Source organism: Chamaea fasciata, unplaced genomic scaffold (assembly GCF_029207755.1).
Source record: "Chamaea fasciata isolate MVZ Bird 193981 ecotype frontalis unplaced genomic scaffold, bChaFas1.0.hap1 SCAF_5, whole genome shotgun sequence".
In the NCBI taxonomy this organism is placed as follows: Eukaryota; Metazoa; Chordata; class Aves; order Passeriformes; family Sylviidae; genus Chamaea; species Chamaea fasciata.
In genome coordinates this window covers 33,246,966-33,265,961 of record NW_027094090.1, presented here as the reverse complement: position 1 = coordinate 33,265,961, position 18,996 = coordinate 33,246,966, and the positions used below count along the sequence as shown (strand labels likewise).

Sequence of the window (18,996 nt, the reverse complement as noted above, 5' to 3'; positions counted from 1 at the left end):
AAGTATTCTTGTTTCCTTAACATCCTGTGCCAGTCAGTTTCACTACTGGGTTATGTACTTGCATGTGTACATGAAAGAGTCACTCGTTTGGCCATTTCAGGATGTGGCCTTGACTTTTACACTGTGAGAAATGGTAAATAACTCTTCTGTTTGCAATTCTCCACACTGCTTTTATTAGTACAAAAACATATTCTATTAAAGCTGCCTCTTACCAAGAGAAGAAGACCTGTAAGAGGTTACTAGCCTCTTTGATAATTCAAAATGCTTGCTTTTATTTTTAAATACTAATATACCCATTTTAAGAAGGCAGGATGACCAAACTGCTTCATTTGATGTAAAAGAACAGCAGAGTTTTTTGGGGTTTTACTTTAGTTTTTGAACAATGAGATGAGTCTCTTCTGAGAACTGTCCACTTGATTAACTCTGTTTTCTGTGTGATAAGAACTAAACTAGAAGCCACTGCTCCACATCTGCAGTAAGCATTTTCCCCAAATGGTTTGGTTCATATTCATCCACACTGATGCTATGTTTTACTGCCCAGTCACTCAGTATGATTTCTTCTACTGCATTTTACAATTAACTTTCAGTGATCCTGATGGCCTGGCAACACTGACATGCCACACGCATTTTTTTCATTTTGTTAAAAGATGTTTTTATATTACCGATGCCAGCACAGCTTATTTTCTAACTATGTAAGTGGTCTTTTAAGCAAATCATACAAGGAAAATTACATATATATGTAATTAAAATGAAAAGAGAGAGGAAAAGCACATAGATGTATGTGAGATGCTCTTGAAAAGGAGACTAGAAACTAAAATCATACTCTCACAACACAGGATCTTTATATGGCATACTTTCATCAATAATCTACATATTCTTAAATGAACATTGGGCATAGGTTCTTAAATGATGATTAAGAACACTGAAATTAAATGGGCAGAAATGTCTGAAGTAGATGAACAAACATGAATTGAAAGGTCTGCGCCCTGATGGTGTGATGATAAAATGCCATCATCTCCTATCTGCTTCCAGCCTTCTGCAGTATCCCACCCATCTCCAGCACTATGTAAATCATGAACTAGGTGTTCAGGGAACAAACAGCTACAGCAGTCTGAAGAAGTTAGATCTGAAGTCCTGGTTACCCACCCCAGAAGGTCTCAGCAAGATGAGACTTTTCATTGCTGGATCCATGCTCCAGAACAGCCACCTCCAGTCATAAGCTCACTTTGCCTGCTACTGCATTAAGTTTAAATATAACTGATTTATATTCAAGCTGGCTTCCACTGAGTGTCCTTCTGCTCCCTCTCCCAAACACAGCTAATTCAAATTATATTCCCTTGGGGGCAACCATCTTGTCTGCACATCTGAGCTTGAATGCTTCAGAGCTACAGTTCCCAAATGTCTCTGCACTCTATTTATCATCCGTGTTAGGACAAAACTCTCCCCATCATTCCCAGAGATGGCCACTCTCCTTCTGAGCACTCCTCTGCAAGCTCTGCATGCTTGGCCTGCAAGGGCTGCACTGAACCCAGACACTGCAAGGGCTTCAGTGAACTGTGGGGATAACCAGGTGAACTTCTTCAGCTAAGCAAGAAACATGACACAAAATCACTCACCTCAGACAAACTTGATTTCTGTAGCTATTTATGTATTATAATGGCTGCAGAAAAAAACAGAGTTTGCCACTGGGACAATTTTGCAAAGTAAAATAAAATAAATTAATAATGAAATAATAATTAAAAATTCAGCAGGCATTGTGCTTTTTATGTTTTCCACAGGATGTTATGGGATTCTTTTCCAAGCAGGTCTAAAATCTGCTTTTTCTATATAAGCTTGAAAAATATCAAAAAGGCTTAAATCAACGCAGAACATAAAATTATCTCTTCCGGGGGGGTGCATTAGTTGCTTACGGAGAAATTGCATGAAACAGTAACAGTTGTGAGATCTGAGCCACAAAATTATCTCAGACTAATACTTAAATTATCTTAAACCCTGGAGCAAGAAGATTTATGTGTATTTCAAAGCTTCTATTGTAGCTTCAATTATCATGATATTGAATATTCTTATTTTTCCAGACCCTCTTTAAATCTTGTTACATTCCTGACCTCAGCAGCATCCTCTGGTAATGAGTTCTACAATTTAATTACATGCTGAATTAAAAATAATTTTGAAAAATCCTTTTATCTGCTCTATATTTGTCACCCCTCACCTTATTCCTCTGCTATGAGACAGAGAAAACAGGAGTTACTTCTCTATTTTGAATTTTTGCATCATTCTATAGTCTCATCGTGGCCCTCTATGAATTTTTTTCTAATTCCTTTGTCTTTCAATATCTCTCCCTGTACATATGTATTTTATCATGATAAAACTTCTAGTCACATGATGTGCCAACATAAATTCTCTTAAGATGTTGTAGGGAAAAAATTCAAACAAGTTTCAAAGAAATGAAGGCTCCAGAACCCTAAACACTATATGCCTCAGTTTAAGACTCTCATAAAATGTTATGTACACTTGATTAAACTAAATGCAGTTAAATGATTATTAGCTAGATTTAGTATATTCAGAACCATGTCTGAGATATTTTTTTTTAATCCTTCAGTAAGTAATTTAATCAAAATCAGCTACTGAAGAGTACCTGCAAATTTTCTTCCTTCTTTTAGAGCTTTGCAAGGAGCACATTAGCTGTAGGCAAAAGTCTGAGGTCAACAATCCCAAAGTATCCATCCAAGGACAGACTGAAAAGCTAAGAATTTTTAGGAACAGCAACCTAATTATGCTTTGACAGCTCTTTCTAAAATTGAGTGAAATGCACCTTTCTGAACACAGTGACCTACAACGGTACAGAATTCATTGTTATACTTAAAAACTAATTTTGTGCTTTGGCAGAGTTGTGTCTCGGTCAAGCAGAGAGGACGAGGCATCCTGAGACACAGAGTGATAGAAACAGAACAAAAGCAACAAGTCTGGGGATACTATGCAGAGGCACAGTGCCCATCTCATGGTTCACATAACGAATGATACCACACAAAATCTATGACAAAGCATAATAGAGAACATAATCTCTGATCTTCCTAATATGTCCAAATCATGAAATTTTTTCTTCTGTTGGTAAAATGCTAATTTATCTATTAAAGCATGAGCGGCTAAAAACCATCAGTAAGTATTACTGAAAGTTTTAATTGACAGCTGGGTTATTCATCTGTGGAACAAACCAAACAACACAGAATTGTTCTGCTGGGTCATCCTGGGTCCTAGCTCATCCTGAATAAAAAATTCTGTTAGTTCCAGTCCTAGAGTAAAACCCGTCAGAAAGACAGCAAAAAGTTGGATTCTAGTGTGCTTGAAGCAATGGTAAATCTCCATGTACCAAGGGATGGTAGTAAATATTTCTCAGGGTAGATGGCCAATACTGCTCAGGGTAGGCTTTGGTGTTGAACAACTCTCTCAGAAGGACAGGAGGGCATCTTGGTAAAGAATTACCAAAACATGGTGTTTCAGAGCCTAGAAAGTTGAGGAAGTGGGTAATTTTGTAATCCATCAAAAACTAAAGGGAAATTCTGGACACTGAAGAAGAAGGCAGAAATGTTTGTGGACTTCAGGGTAGCTAAGGTTTCACGTAACTTGCTGTCTTTGTACACACTAAAGAGCAATCAGGAGCTGTGTCTCCTCCCCTGAGAGAGGAGCATCAGGACTTCAGCATCCAGTTTCTGAGATTGGCTTCTGTAAACCTACAAGAAATATGAGTTGAATTGCCACACTGAGATTTTTTTTCTGCTTGGACTCAACCTTCTACTGAAATGACACATTTCCATCAGACTCACAATTTTGTGACTAATATCTCATTGCACATGTAGCAAAGGACTTACAGGGCACTTCAGACACCATTTACAAATTCAGTCCAAAAGAGATGCTACAACATACACTAAAATGATAGTAAAAAGGCAAATTTTATTCAAACCACTAGATGTAGAGGGCAAAGGAAGGCAACCCACAAAAGCATTCTTTATAAAGCACTCAGAGCTCACCTCATTTCTTGTTACAAATCATAGATGCAATTAGTTTTTTGCAATACTGGGGAAAAAGATAACTGGCATGCAAACATTTTCACATGTGTGTAACTCAGCAATTAAAGCTCTCAATGACATGTATTGATAGTTTTTACAGTAATAAAAGAGATGCAGGAATGAGCTGATGTATTATGAGGACTCAGGATGATTTGATGTATTTGGAGGACTTGAGATTACCCTTATTCAAAGAGAGGTTAATCAAAACTCTAGGTTCATCAAGGATAAGTTTCATACAGACTTCATTGTGCTGGGATTTTCTTCTGAATATTTGAAATCTGTGGACTCCCTCAGGAAGAAGTCATATGTCATTTAGACATGGGACCTAACAATGTTTCTGTGACAGATTAAGGATGGCACATCCCCTTTCAAGAGGCACAGACCTGTTATCTGAAGTTCAACACTAAACTGCTCAGCTGTGGAACTGACCCAAATTCTACCCCATGCAAATACAAACTTGCTATTAATGTTGCAGAATTGACAAGTTCACCATTCTGTTCCAAAGAGTCCCAATCTAAAGAAAACTTTAAAGACCTCGTACCATTAGTCCCTTAGGAAGAACAGGAAGAACTTGGCTTCCCACGCTATGGCAGTACACGTCCTTCCAAACCCCTGAGAACACACCGCAGCCCCAGTCTTCAAAGACCATGCAAAAGGGACAAAACCATATTAGGGCTTTAAGAGTGTTCATGAGAATGTTAATGTGAGAGATGCAAAGAGTTTTCTGCCAGGCCTGGACAAGAATCAGAGCACTGAGTTGTTGTGAGAAGCAAGGCCTGTTACTAACTGGTGAGCTGATAAAATGGAAGAGAAGGCAAATGCATCACTGCTGAACACAAGCCTCTCTAAGCTGCCCATCACTTCTTGTGAACACTGGTACAATGAGTTAAAGTGTTTAGTCAGTTCAGTCTTTGTACAGCCTTCTAGATCAATTAACAGCTCAAGGCAATTCCAAATAATTTTCAGGCAATTATTTGAGTCATATTAGAGCTCCTATATACATACCCAAGGGAGAAAAAACATGGCAAAACCAAGATCCCAAACATCAGCGACATGAATAAATTATGCAGCTGCAAGGGAACTCTTTGTCTGAACAAGCCTGAGGAACCTTCTATTGCATTTCCAGAATATTTTTACAGTTTTGCCTAATGAGCCTCCAAGAATGAAAAAATGTGAACAATCCTGGCCTGGAAAAGTTAACCAGTTCAATGGAAACAGCTTTTTAAAATTTATTTATTTAGCAGGAAAAAAAGCCTGGGCAAACATAGCAGCACACTTACCAGATTTCCAGAGAAGCTTTACCGTCCTTCTCCTCGAACTGCTCAATGATTTAGGAAACCAGTAAAAAAAGCGTGCTATCCTCCTGATGGTTTTGCTCAGATCATTTCTCACTGCCATGGCTGAAAGGGCTGCACAGCTTCACCAGGAACAAGAGGCACATGTACCCAGAGGAGAGAGGAGAGCCCACGAACACCCACAGCGAGTGCGCTTGCTCTGAGCTCAGCGTCAGCCAGCACGTCTCAGGACCACCTGTTAGTCCTAAATCCCCTCCCTCTCCGCCGCTCCACTCAGAGCCCTCCAGACCTCCCTCTTTATTACAAGAAGCAGCTATATTAATAGATGCTTCAGCTAAAGAAAGACCAATGCTTAGGAGTCTTAACCTGTTACTGTGTTTCCAATGATGTTAAGACATGTTTTTTTGTAGAAAGGCTTTGAAGGGCTCCTTTGTTCATCTCTAGCTACCTTTTCCAGGCTGAAAACAAATAAACATCAAAACTGATAGTGACGAGTCCTCTTTCAAAATCCCTTAATGTAAATCAACAGAATTTTCTCTACAGAGTGTCTCTCAAAGACTTTCTTCTGAAAGTCCTGAGCAGCAAATTTAACAGAGATTTCTGTGGATACACACATTGCTCAAAATGCGACTTTTCTCTTAATGGATTTTAAGGCAAACGTAAGAGTCAAATCATTCACTGCCACAATTTACTTAAGAATTGAACATCTATCAACATATCATGATCCAAAGAAATTAACAGCATCTCAGTACAAAGCCTACACATGCTCCAATGATGGTACATATTACATTGTAAATCCAGAGATGCTATTTACTAATGCCCCTGCAACAATTATCACGACTTCTAGTATACACTTTTAAACAGCAAGACTGCGTAACAATTTCCCAAGGATGGTATGATTTCCTTGGCTACGTGTCCAGCTTCTCACATTTGATTTGAATTTTTTTTTCCTTCTGTTAGATCTGAATGGCAGAAATCCCTGGAAAATCAAGACTAATGTCATTACAAAACTAGGTCCTTTTGTATCAACCTTTAAACTACAGAAAGTAAGGGTTTTGTTGCACCAGCTATGTTCACAGCATACAGTTAATAAATCTTCTAGAATTCACAATGTATTTTTCTACACAAAAATATGTGAAGTATTTAACCCCATTTTACACATCTGACTTTTTAAACATACTGCTGCTTCTCAGGACTGAGCTACTGGTTTCTGATTGCATCTCCTGTTTGTCAGGATGTCTCTAAAAACAAATAAACATTTCCATTTATGCTGTATCTCTCACAATTCTTTAGCCAGTGACAATGAAAAGAGCAGAAGGCAGGACACAGACCACTGGATTTTGTCTCGTTTGACTCCACCCTGTCATACCAGAAGGAATTTAGTAGCAAAGTGACGGTTTTAGCACGAGTGGGAGGTCTGTCACCCAATTCAGAACAGGCAAGGAGCAGAGTTAAAGACCCAACAGACAACTTGCTTTCCTCAGGAAATAGCAGGGGTCTAAATGTGCATTGGCATCTGCCAAATACAAGATCAAACAATTACTTCTTTTTTTCTGAAATTTATGTATGTAAATTTTAATGAAAATCAAAGTGGCATAAAAAACCCTGGAATATTTCACACCCTAAGTATGTGATAAACTGAATAGTTTTGCAAATTGTCGAAAAATCCATATAGATATATATGTCCTTTAGCAGGATATGAAGGGCACAGGATTCTTTTTTTTTTTTTTGCTTTACAGAAAATGCTATTACAATATCTTAATACTGGTATTTTATGAGGCTTAAAAAATACTCAGTAAAACATATCCAGTTGGAACAATATAAGGGAATAAACTGACTTTGCTAATGAGAAAAACAAACCTGTAGAGGTTTATACCTTACAATGTTTAGCAAAACATAAATAGGCAAGAGCATAAAACACAGTGTATTATTCTAAAGCAAACAAAACTTACTCTATACAAAAAAGTCATTGGGATGAATCTGACAGTTATACTAAACAACAAACCAGGTAATACAGATGAGAACACAGATCTGAATTCAACCTAAACTGAATAGCAGTGCTAGTTAGAATCCAGTAATTTCACAATTTCTCCATTACTTTACATTTTTAGGCCTTAGTTAGGCCAAAATATAAAGCCAAAGAACAACAGCCTGTCTCCCACAGCCTAGGGATCATGGGGTGTCATGATGATAGGTGTTACTTCCAACCTGAACTGCTAGCTTTAAAATATGAGCCACTGTGCTCTGCACAGGAATGCACTGCTCTCAGCTGGACTTGGGAAAGTCCACCGAGCTCCCCTTAAGACAACTCTTGATTCCTCTAATTACAATGATGCATTACTAAAGTTAAGAATTCACTGTACTGGAAAGGTACTACACAGGGCTACATATGTACCTTTCAATCTACTCTGACAGAGAGACTGCACAGAGATACTTTCCAAGGAGGACAAAAGGACCTGAAATGTGAGCAGACTCAGACTCTTGATCCCTGCCTCCCTTTAGGGAAAAAAGCCATGTAAGGCTTTTTCCTGCAACAGACTTCAACCCCCAGGTCATACTCTGCCCATCTAAGCAGTGTCTGACGGAGGGGAGGGAATGACTGCTGCCTTCACTGCTGTCCCACCTGCCTGGGAAGGGAGGTGAGCAGCTGTCCCCTCTGCTATGCAGGCAGCCTCTGACCTCCTACCTCCCCACAACATGCAGAGGTCAGAGCTCAGCAGGCCCCTGAGCAGGGCAGAAATGCCCACAGATCCTCCATGTGTGTGGCGCCTGAGATGCATGGCAAGTCACCACCTTGGCAGGAGAGCTGGGTCCACCACGCTGCTCTCTACATCTGCCTCCCAACCCACTTTCTGCATAGCAACCAGTTGGAAAGCAAAGGGGTGCTCATGAAACATCCAGCAGTTTAGACACGTCCCTGTCTACCCTGACCTTCAGAGCCCAACAGACCAGCTCTGAACAGAGGGAGATACACAGTGACCCGGTGGCAGCCTTACTGCAGCCCTCCCAGCCCACTGACAGAGCTGAAAGAACTAAAATACCCCAAACAAGTCTTCATTGCTACAATAAAATGCCCTTAAATGAACTGTAAACAACCAGCAGTGCTTGACTGGAAATGCTCTCTTGGGGTGTGCTGAGTTTATATATTTCAAAAGCAAATTCTTTGCTATCAAGCATTTTTTAGATAAATGCAGCAGTGCTGAGATGCCATAAAAATGAAATCTAATAATCAGGAGGAGCACACACAGTGGTGCCAGATGTGGGGCAGATGCAGAACTCTCTGCTCTGGAGCAGAAGAGCATTCTTCCTCAGTGAGGACTTACTGCCATTTCCATTACCCCCAGCTCTCAGGTAGCAAATGGCTGGGATGAGGAAAGGATTTCATTCGCTTTCACTTCAACTGGAACTTCTCCATTTAGTCTGGTTTCAGGAACAAAGATCCCCACCTACCTGATCACAGTAAGAACTGTGTGTAGGAAAAGCTGAGTCTATAAAGGAATATCTGCCTGTCTGCATTGGCAAATGTCCCTATTAACTAAGCTCAAAATGAGGTATTGCTTTCTTTGCAGGCAATAATATATTTGTAAAACAAGGTGGTGTCTTTCTAACCTCTCCCATTGTGAATGTATGTCACTATGCTATATGCCACACGCAGGCATGGTTCAGTATGGAGAAGTATTCAAAAGCCAGCCTTCACAAGGATATTTTCCATATTGATGGACCTTGCATTTCCAGAGAAGAAGGAAGAGACATTTGGCGCTCCATAAACTGTTTTCCTTCACTTTCCACCCCCCCCCCTTTTTTTTTCTTGACAGAGATATGAAACAGATTACAAGATTTTTGCAGTCCAGAACTGGGTTATGCAGAGAAACACTGTACCCATGCACTGAAACAATGGAATGTGTGAAACATACTTACCTAGAAATTATAAACAAAAGCTGCAACCTTCCTTAAATTCTGTTCAGCTGTATGCTAGAGTAAATTTTATCCAACTATCAAAAAAAGGGCCCTGCCTAACTAGTCCCTGGGCTTCAGCACTACTGCATTACCATGACACTGTCAAGACACAGCATCACTGATTTCATATCAAAACCTAATCTATTACATCATGATGTGTGACAAGGCTATGCAGTTGCTAGGAAGTTTATAAAGAACACAACTACTGAAATAAAAGAAAAAAACCCCTGCTGTATTTGACTTTAAATCAGCACAACTAGCACAATACTTCCAATTTCCAGCTCAGCTGTTCATCCCTCCCTAATCCAAATAAGTGGCTATATTTGTGAGCTTTCTAAAAAAACTTTTGATTCTCAGCAGCTGCACGTACACAAAAAGAAAGAACTAAAAATTAAACAGTGATTGGCAATCTGCAGCTTCCAAAACCTTGCCTCCTTTTGAAAGGTAGTAATTGAAGAACTGCAGTATTCAAACTGATGTGAAATACATCTGTTATAAGATTTAATGATCTATTCATGACATTTTTTGGAGAATAATTTGATTTCTCCCCTTAAGATGAAAGAAATAGGAAGTTTCTTCTTAGCAATGGCGCCAATGAAACATATCCTGGATTTTGAGAAGGAAAATCACTGTTCCAAAGCATGTTTGTTCATATCTGGTTAGTTCTTATTTAACTCTACAACATATTACACAGTAAACAAATGTCTTCCTGCATTGTTAAACGGAAAAGAATCTCTGTGTATTTCAGCAATATTTCTTCTTGATTCTTTTCACTATCATCCATTGTACTGTACAGTCATTCCCTGATTTATTTCAAATACTTCAATCAGTGAAATTTGTTGTAATTCTCTTTATGTTCTTTTGCAGATGCTGGTAATGTGCAGAGGCAGGCAGGACCAGCACAGCACTGTGATGGAAGCGTGTGAGGGAGGGAGTTGCTGCACTGGTGCAGCTGAGCATGAGGAAAGTAATACACTATTTCCTGGAGACTGCTGCTGGTACAATGTGCTGCACATGCTCCCTTTTAATGTGGTTTGGTTACAGGTTTACTGTATGTCTGTAGGCTTGCGCTTCAAAACTAAAGCTGAATATAAGATGAAAAAGCCAGATGAAGAGAATAGTAGTGTAGTGTGAAAATAACAGATTCATGTTAATTTTAACTTTGCAGTAGGTATTATATTAGTAGCAGCAAATTCAGGGAAATTATTGAACAGTCTTTAGGAAAACCACTTTTGTATGTAAACAGCTACATTGTATAATAGAGGAAAAATAAAACTCAAGGCTAAAACTGGAGAGAAGATACTGAGTTGCCTTGTAACATAGTTTGACACATAGGATTTGACTCAGTGCATGACAGACCAACTTGCCTGCGGGCTTCGGGTGACTTTGTGCCAAAATTAGTAGACTTCTCAGCGCGAGCTTGCAGGGAGTTATCATTAAGAGAAAACGGGTCGAAGCAGAAAAACAGAAACGTGTTAAACTTTGCTAAAACAATAAGTTTGTTCAGCCTAATCTGCTTAAAACCTGATCATTTTTAAGGGTGCAAGCAAGCTGTGACCACCCTTCTTTAGATATCTGCATTGCAGTAGGAGTGATTACATGCTGTTTGCACTTGAGATTAACAAGGGTGCACCTTGTACATTTCTCCTCTCTTAGAAGAGCAGAATGTTTCTTACTTTAGCCCTGGCAGCTACTAGATAATAAGCAAATATTTAGGACAGGAGTATAAGAGAAAAATACAATACAAGAGAACTTTCACTGTAGCTCTTCACACTTTCTTCCAAGCTCCTACACTCACTGTCAGGCTATGGCACCAAAGCTTCTGCACACAATGCACCCTTCCATTAGTGAGCAAAATAAAAAAGGCATTCCTCAGTACTCAGTACAGTGTGGAGAAAACAGGCACATCTAGCAGCTCCTAAAGCCACCCCGCCAGCACACGGCTGACCTGCATTTCACTGTCTGGATAAAGAGATCCTTCCTAGAAGGCTGGAGAATTCTGGTCAACACCACTAAACAACAGAAGGAAGAGATGACCACAGCCCCTGGACAAGAGCTGAGCTCTAAACATTGGCTTAACCAGTGACCTCACAGGTAACCTTGAAAATGTTACTTAATGTATCAGTGCTTCCATCTCTGTCTGCTTGGCTAACAGCAATTCAAAGAGGGGACTGCTTCTTCCTGTCCAAGCGTACTCTCTATTAAGGACTCACAGTGGCCAAGAGCTCCTACTGCTAGCCCTAAATACAAAAAAACCCCAAACCATAATATGGCTTTTTATTAGTCATTTAACAAAACCACATATTATCCAGTAAAACCTTCAGTTTTACCTTTCTCTCCAGCATGTTAAAATCACAGATGCTAGCTATATGTATACAGCATGCAGGCACAACATAATTTAAAAGGCACCTGCATCATTACATCCCACAATGACCCAAACTCCTGTCCAAGCAGTGCTAATCTGCTGAAGTTTGAGAATGGTATAAATGTATAAAACTGGCATCAAGTCACAGGACGTTCTTCAAAGCTTTCCCATGACAAAACCAAGTTTCTCCTTGGTTCCCCCAGACTTTCTCCAAGCAGACAATCAGAAGTTATGACACTGGCAAGAAATGCCAATATTTTTACTACAAAGATCTTTGCTTTTCTGAATGCATAATTGTTTTGATGTTTTATTACACATCTTGAATACATCCAAGGTTAGGAACACTGCCTAAAGAAACACCTGTTTTATCACGTTTTTTATTAGCAGACCCCTTTCTACTCTGGTATCATCTCTCAAACACTGCTGTGTTTGAAACCAAGCCTTATGGCATCTGGGCTCCTTTCCCCTGTATGTGAAACGGAACACAAGATATCTCATGTCAAGATGCCCTGGCCTGAAAACATCCTCTGCAGGAGCTTCCAGAGCAGCTCCAAAGTGTGTGAGGAAGACAAGTGGGAAAACCACAAAGCATTTTCAGAGCTTTTCATTTCAGTGATGGCATATGAATGTAACAGGGTGATTTTGAAATTTTTTCTCTTCGCTGCTATGCAGCCTCAGAACAACTTCTTGTATTCTCTGTGGTCTCTTAGGTCTGCATCTAAGACACTCAGACTCTGAAGAATACCATAATTAATAATTAACCATTTATTCATGAGATGGTGAAAACAAGAACAAAGAAAGGTGTTCAGAAACAGGTGAAAGTTTCTTCATGGGACAGTGTATGGCTCAGGAGTGGAAGATGGGACTCACAGAGGAAAAGAAATGTCAAGATCCACCATAAACAAGGAACTCAGTGATGAGTTCCCATTCTCTGCAAACAGCAGAGGAAAGAACTCAGCTTTGAGCAGTGAGAACCTTGTGGCTACAGAGACCACAGAAATGCCCCAGGAGGCAGAGAGGCACTGGGGTAGACAAGCAAGCATTACTCTTGAAGAGCAAGCTCTACCAAAGCTGCTTCCTCTTTCCATCCCCACTCCTCTGCCTTTCACCCAGCACCAGGTGCAGTGCAGGACACAGTTTCTACTGCACTGCAAGGGACTCATCTTTTCTCCAGCTCTACCAGCCCTGCAAGCTCCAGCAAACACCCCACTGGGGGCAGCAGCAAAGCACCCACACTGCTTCAAATTCAACAAGGAGGAAAACAGGGCTCTCTCTGAGCTGAGCTCCACCAGCAAGCCCAAACCCTGTCACCTCCTCCTACTCCAGCCTCTAAGGATTCTGAGAAAATGTGGCAATTTTGGATTTAAAAGAAAATATAAAGCACTGGGAGAACTGTTCATCATTAAGCAACTCATTTCCAGAAAGAATGGGAAAGGGAAGCAGACTCCCACCACCATTATTTCTAATCTGATGTCCAGTGCTCACTCTGTAGATGAAGCTTTCCGAGACTCCTTCAACTCTGAACAGCTTTGGTAATTCAAGTAGTAACTCTTGTAGTTTCAGCAACTTAACCCCCTCATTACATGCAATTAAATATGAATGTGGTCCTACTGAAGAGATAATGGACAATGTCTATTCTCTCACTTAAAAACAATAAAACATTACACAAATTTGGTGGTCAAAAAACTATCTTTCTGAAGGAAAAAAACACTAATTTCTGTGTTTGCTCCTTTCCTCCATATTACACTCTCTACAGAGGAATCTAATTTCTTTGCTACTCCTGACAATTAGTAGGCATTTAGATAATATATCCTAATTTTTTTCCTAAAGTTTTTGTTTTGTTGTTTGTTTTTATGGATATTTAAAAATTCTCTTAGTAGAAGAGCTACACTACATATTAAAACATAACACCTCAGATCTTCAACTGCACTAAAGCAGGAGTCAGCTACTGAATATTCAGAGCCAATATAAAAACATGTTAGAAATTGAACAAGGCTCCCACCAAAATACCCATTTCAGCAAAAAACAAAGAGAAGGCCCTGACAGAACACTGTGGTGTACACTTCACGGAGAATGCGTGCTCAAAAAACAAATTGGTAAAAAAAAAAAAAAAAAAAAAAAAAAAGATGTAGAGAAAAAAGTTGGTAAAAAAAAGATGTAGAGAAGAGATCGTGTCCCATCACTAAATCCAGGAAAGGAGCCATCTAGTTTTCATGGTACCTCAAAAGCATCTGCTTACATATCTTTTGCAAGTTTGAAGTGAAAGTCATGTAGGACCTGTAATTTCTCTATATTCTCTTAAGTGAAGAATAAAAGTTATGAAAAGGTTTCATTTGGTTTCATCTGGTTCAATGGAAAATTGTAAAATGCAAGGAAAAAGAAAAGTTACAGAAATTAACTACAAAGTCCAGAGCAAGTGGTCCACAAAGTAATTCCTTTTGCACTCCCACCACCAGTGTACACCCAGTCTGTTCTCCGGACTGTGAGGAAAGCAAAACTGCTCAGAAATTGTATTTCATAGCCTGGCAGAAATACAGGTTATTTCATCCAAAACCATGATAAATGCTTCATTTTTCAAATGCCAAATGACACGTTGATAAAATGCAATAACCTCTTACGCTTCATAATGCTTCACACTATCAATAAGATATAAGAAACTAAGAATTTTCACTCCAGACTACCTTCAGATTGAGAGAAAAAACGAATGCTAGAAAACAAAACCCACTCTTTACTGTACACCATTCCATTATATAAACTGGAATAATCTCAACTGCTTCTGTTTCAAACAACTTCGCGCAGAGAAGTCAGGCCAGGCAATGGAATTCCGCATCTGCACCGGGTTTTTACCCCAAATAATAGAGGTGAAAAGGTGAATAGCAGAGCAAACCTGGACTGCTTAACCAATTAAGCCTCTCTTGAAAAGAAATCCAAAACAACAGCAAGAAGTCGGATACTACAAAGTATCCTTTTCAGAGGTATTTCATCACACCTGGCTTTCTTCCTGGGCTGGGGTCCAGGAGTATCAGCACTGCCTTACTTCTTTTCAAAAAATAAGTTGCTTGAATATTGTGCACCTTGTGCACTGCATTGAAATACACAATCATTAATCTTGACTTTTTTCTTCTGTTCTGATCTCTCTTCCCTGAATAAAATGAAAGTATTTTTAAAATTTTTATCAGAAGCGTGAAAGCTTGTGAATTCCAAACAAAAATCTCACGAAAGGCAGGAAGACCTTTTCTTGGTAGTTCAGGGATTCCACCTCACTTTATGAGGTACACCAAGGAGTGTACAAAAACCCTACGACAACCACAGACCCACTGAAAAATGGTAAGAGTAAAGCCTAACCTCTACTGAAGCTCAGCTGGGGAATTTTTCATTTACACTGTGGGGAAGGCAGGACAGAGATACTCAAAGAAATCCCCACTCCCATAGAGAGGTCAAAGACTTTTCTTTCAGAAAAAAGTCTGTATCTGAATACTTGAAAATTATTCCTTTGATGTGCCCTTTGACTGCTTCCCTATCCCAGAAGAAATTTCTCATGCCTTTTTATCCTTGTCACTACATTTAACACATCTGACTTTGATCATATCTAATGGCAATGACTTGGTGAGAACTGACTTCAACCAATACTGAGAGAGGGTAATTTAAATAAAAATAGTATTTATGTCTTTGTGACTCAGAATCATGAGAATATAGTACATAGATCCCTCTTTATTAGCAGAGGCCCATCTGGAAGGTGCTGTTTTATTTGGCTTTTCAGATGACATTAAGTGGCTTCTGGAAAACATAGGTTTATTTGGGAAACTTTCAGCACTGTCACACCTTGCCAGGTAGATTAAAATCTTTGAAAGGTACTTCTAACTTCTGTTGTAACCACTGCTTTGCAAGGGATACCCAAAGGAGACCATGGCACAAAGACCACCACCGAGGCCAGAAATTTGGCTGTAGTCTTGGATGCATCCAATTCAGCTTTCTAGACACACTTCAGCTGTTGAGCACAGCCGTGTCTGCTGCCTTCCCAAAGCAGGGGACGTTTTTCTCTCCTCTATCCACTTGCTCACAGAAGAGCCTGTGACTCTGGGTGTAGACTGACATCTGGCCAGAGCAGATTTAGTGACTCCGAGCCAGTAGGGCAGCTGGTCACTCATTCCTTCAGGTCTCTGAGCTGTCCTGACCCAGTCCCTACTTTTGTTGCCTCAGCCACTTTATCAGCCAGATCTGCTCACCAGCCTGGCTCACGGTTGTGCCTGCCAAATGGGCAAGAACAGAGGTTCCCACAGCAACCCTTGTGCCCCTCAGCCAGGGTTTGCTTTCATCTCCATAGCACTTTACAGCTTCTAAATATTATATTCGTGCTAGATCATAAAAGTTGAATGTTTCCTCTGCTACTTAAACAGCAATTTAAGAGAGCAGCTTGAAGTACTATGCGTCATAAAAATGGAGCTTGTCATGGAGGAGAAGGAAAAACATTGTAAGCTGTAATTGTTCTGAGAAAATGTTGCTGGAAGATACATAATCCAATGTGACATTTGAAGTTCTTGTCATGGAGCATTTGATCATAAAAAAAAAATATTATTTCTAAGGTCTATTTTCACATCAGTGCACTACACATCCTGTCAGAACAGACAGTGCACTAATGCAAATGATAAATAAAAAGTATTTTATTTTCACAGCCAAAGTATTTCCATTCCAAGAATAACTGTAAAAATAGAGCTACTGGAAGTGAGTGTAACTGTGAGAACAGTGTGTCATAACATAAATTACATTTATCAGCAGAGGACAGTACGAGGTTACCACATCTCCTTAAGACAGAAAAAAAAAGAGAAGGAAAAGATTGACCTGTCTTTCCCACCTTGTGTTTCAAATATCAGTTGTTAAACAAAGGCTCAGTGATGTAAATCAAAAGCAAACCACACACCTGAACATGTCACACCACTAGGGATAGCACTAGATTGTCCTACAAAGTGCAGCAGCACTGCAGCTGTGGGTGAGGAGCAGCCAGCCAAGTGAGCATGCCCATGGAGGTCTATGCTGAAATCACCCTCGAAGTTACCATGAAGCTCAACAACGTGGCCAAAGCCTTTTCAATCAATCAAGGGATGGCAAAAGAGGACTCTAGACCGGCACTAGATTATGTATGTTGTCCTGCTGTAAAGGACAGGAGTGAGAAGGTGAATGAAATCACTCTATTTTAGAGTGTGGCAGTGGTAACAAAAGGGGTGCAAAGGAGGAAAGTTGCTTTCTATGCAGGAAAAGGAAAACACACCTTTGCGTACTAAGAACCAGAGCCCAGAGACCAAAAGGACATGTTTGTACATGCGGTGACCACGGGACATGCGACACACTAACACAGCCTGGCTTGGGCGGAGCGCGTGGCTTTCGGCGGGGCTGGGAGCACACACGAACCCCTCAGGGCTGCACTCCCCACACCCTGTGACACGTGTTACCTTCCCGTCGGGTGGGGACGGAGCACTTTTCCCTGGATCACACCGCATCCACCCCCATGCCAGGCCGCCGTCCCGGCAATTCAGCTCCCGCTCCGCAGCCTTCGTGCTCCAGCGCTCCACATGGCGAAACCCTTGCTCCCGCCGGGGCTGGGGCGAGGAGCGCCTTTCGTTTCCTGGCGCGGATCGGGAGACGCCTGACCTTGCCCCGCGCCCCTCGGTTTGGTGAGGGTGTCCCGTCCCCCCGGCCCCGCCGCTCCCGGCCGCGCTCCCCGCCGGAGCCGCTCACCCGCGCAGCGCAGGCCCTGCGAGAGGACGAAGCGGCAGCACAGGTCGCACCACGCTCCCGCCGCCGCCGGCCCGAAGCGGTGCGGGGGCTCCGGCGGCGGCGCCTCGAAGACGGTGCGGACGTGGCGGGGCCGCGGCGGCGCCGGGCGGCGGCGGCCGCAGAGCGCGGGGCCCGGGACGGCGGCGGGCGCGTCCGGCCGCGGGAGCGGCGGTGAGCGCCCGGGCCCCGCCCGGCCCCGCCGAGGCTTCTCCCGCCGGTCCCGCGCGGCCGCCGCCATGCGGAGCGGGACGCGCCGGCCGCCTCCGCCCGCCTCACGCACGCGGCACCGCGGGCCAGGGGAGCGCGGAGGCGGCGGGGGCGAAGGAGGCGCCGCACCGCGGCCGCGTCCTCCCCACGACCTCCCGAGCCCTGCCGGCCCCGCGCCCGGCGGGCACAAACTCTGCAGCATTCGGCATAAACGTACTCCGGGATGCTGCAGCAGCCCCTGGCACAGGGGCAGCTGACCAGAGCTGGTGATGCGCTTCAGTAGGCTCCCATTAAAAGGATCTGCCTCTGTTCCTTAAAGCGGCTACTGGGGGAAATAGTTCCCAGGGTTGGGTAGAGCTGCCGTACCCCACACCTGGATGGGGAGGCTGTGGCGGCCGGAGTAGTCAGAGCGTTCATTCAACACTTGTGTGAGTGTCCAGGAGCACTTTAAAGACTGAACTTTAAAGAACTGCGCCGTGCCCCTGTTTGCAGCACGCCAGCAGCTCAACCTGCCGCTGCCGGCCTTACTTGCTCACAGGCAGCAAAGTTCTCCAAAAGATGTGCACTACAACTACTGGTGCCTGACCAGTGACAAAACAGCAAATTCCACTGAGGAATGCTACCCTACCACATTTTTTTGGTGACAGATGAAAAAGTAAAGCTGTTCAGGGCACAGAAAAATAGAAGGTCGTGAAGCCCTGCCAATGCAGAATCAGTCACAAGAGCTCCTACCAGTTAACCTATTCCTATAAACCCACTTCCAAGTATTGCTGTTCCCAGGACAATCGGTTCTGGCATTTGCCTCTCTTTACCATTAGAAAGGTTTCTCCAAATTTGTAGGCTGCGTTTGTTTCAACTACAGTTTGTAATAATAATCTATAACCCTTTCAACTACAGACACAGTGAATGCTGATCTTCTGGAAGAGACTGGAGATTACCACGGACTTTTACTTCCCCCTTCTTCCAGCCAACAACTCCCCTTTTTTCCCCAGTTCTGCTCGGGACCATCCAGAACTGTTCTACAATCACCACTTCTACAGTGACTACATTAGAACTGATTGAGTTCTACCAGTGGACAATTTCATACTGAGCAGAGACTAGGAATCTTACCACCCTTAAAAGAATTAAGTAATTAACATAATTCAGTTAAATGTCAAACAAATGTCAAATGTCAACCATGTCAAACAAATAGTTTAAAAAAATTAGGAGAATTAGTGGCTCTACCATATTGCCTACGCTAGTGATTCGGTTGTGCAGGGTACATTTTCTGAACAGCTGGATAATGCAAACTGAGCTGCAATTTGCAACTTCATGTTTCAGGCTCTCTATTGTGCTT

General features: G+C 41.9%; 1 protein-coding gene across 1 annotated transcript in view; it reads right to left on the bottom strand.

Annotated features, from left to right (window-relative positions):
* The window catches only part of RASSF3 (Ras association domain family member 3), a 94,671-nt gene extending 89,209 nt beyond the window's left edge, over positions 1 to 5,462 (bottom strand). The window contains exon 1 of the mRNA XM_066183185.1: positions 5,345 to 5,462. Within this exon, the coding sequence (XP_066039282.1) occupies positions 5,345 to 5,462 (118 nt within the window). The remainder of the gene's footprint in view (positions 1 to 5,344) is intronic.
* Between the last annotated feature and the right edge of the window lie 13,534 nt (positions 5,463 to 18,996).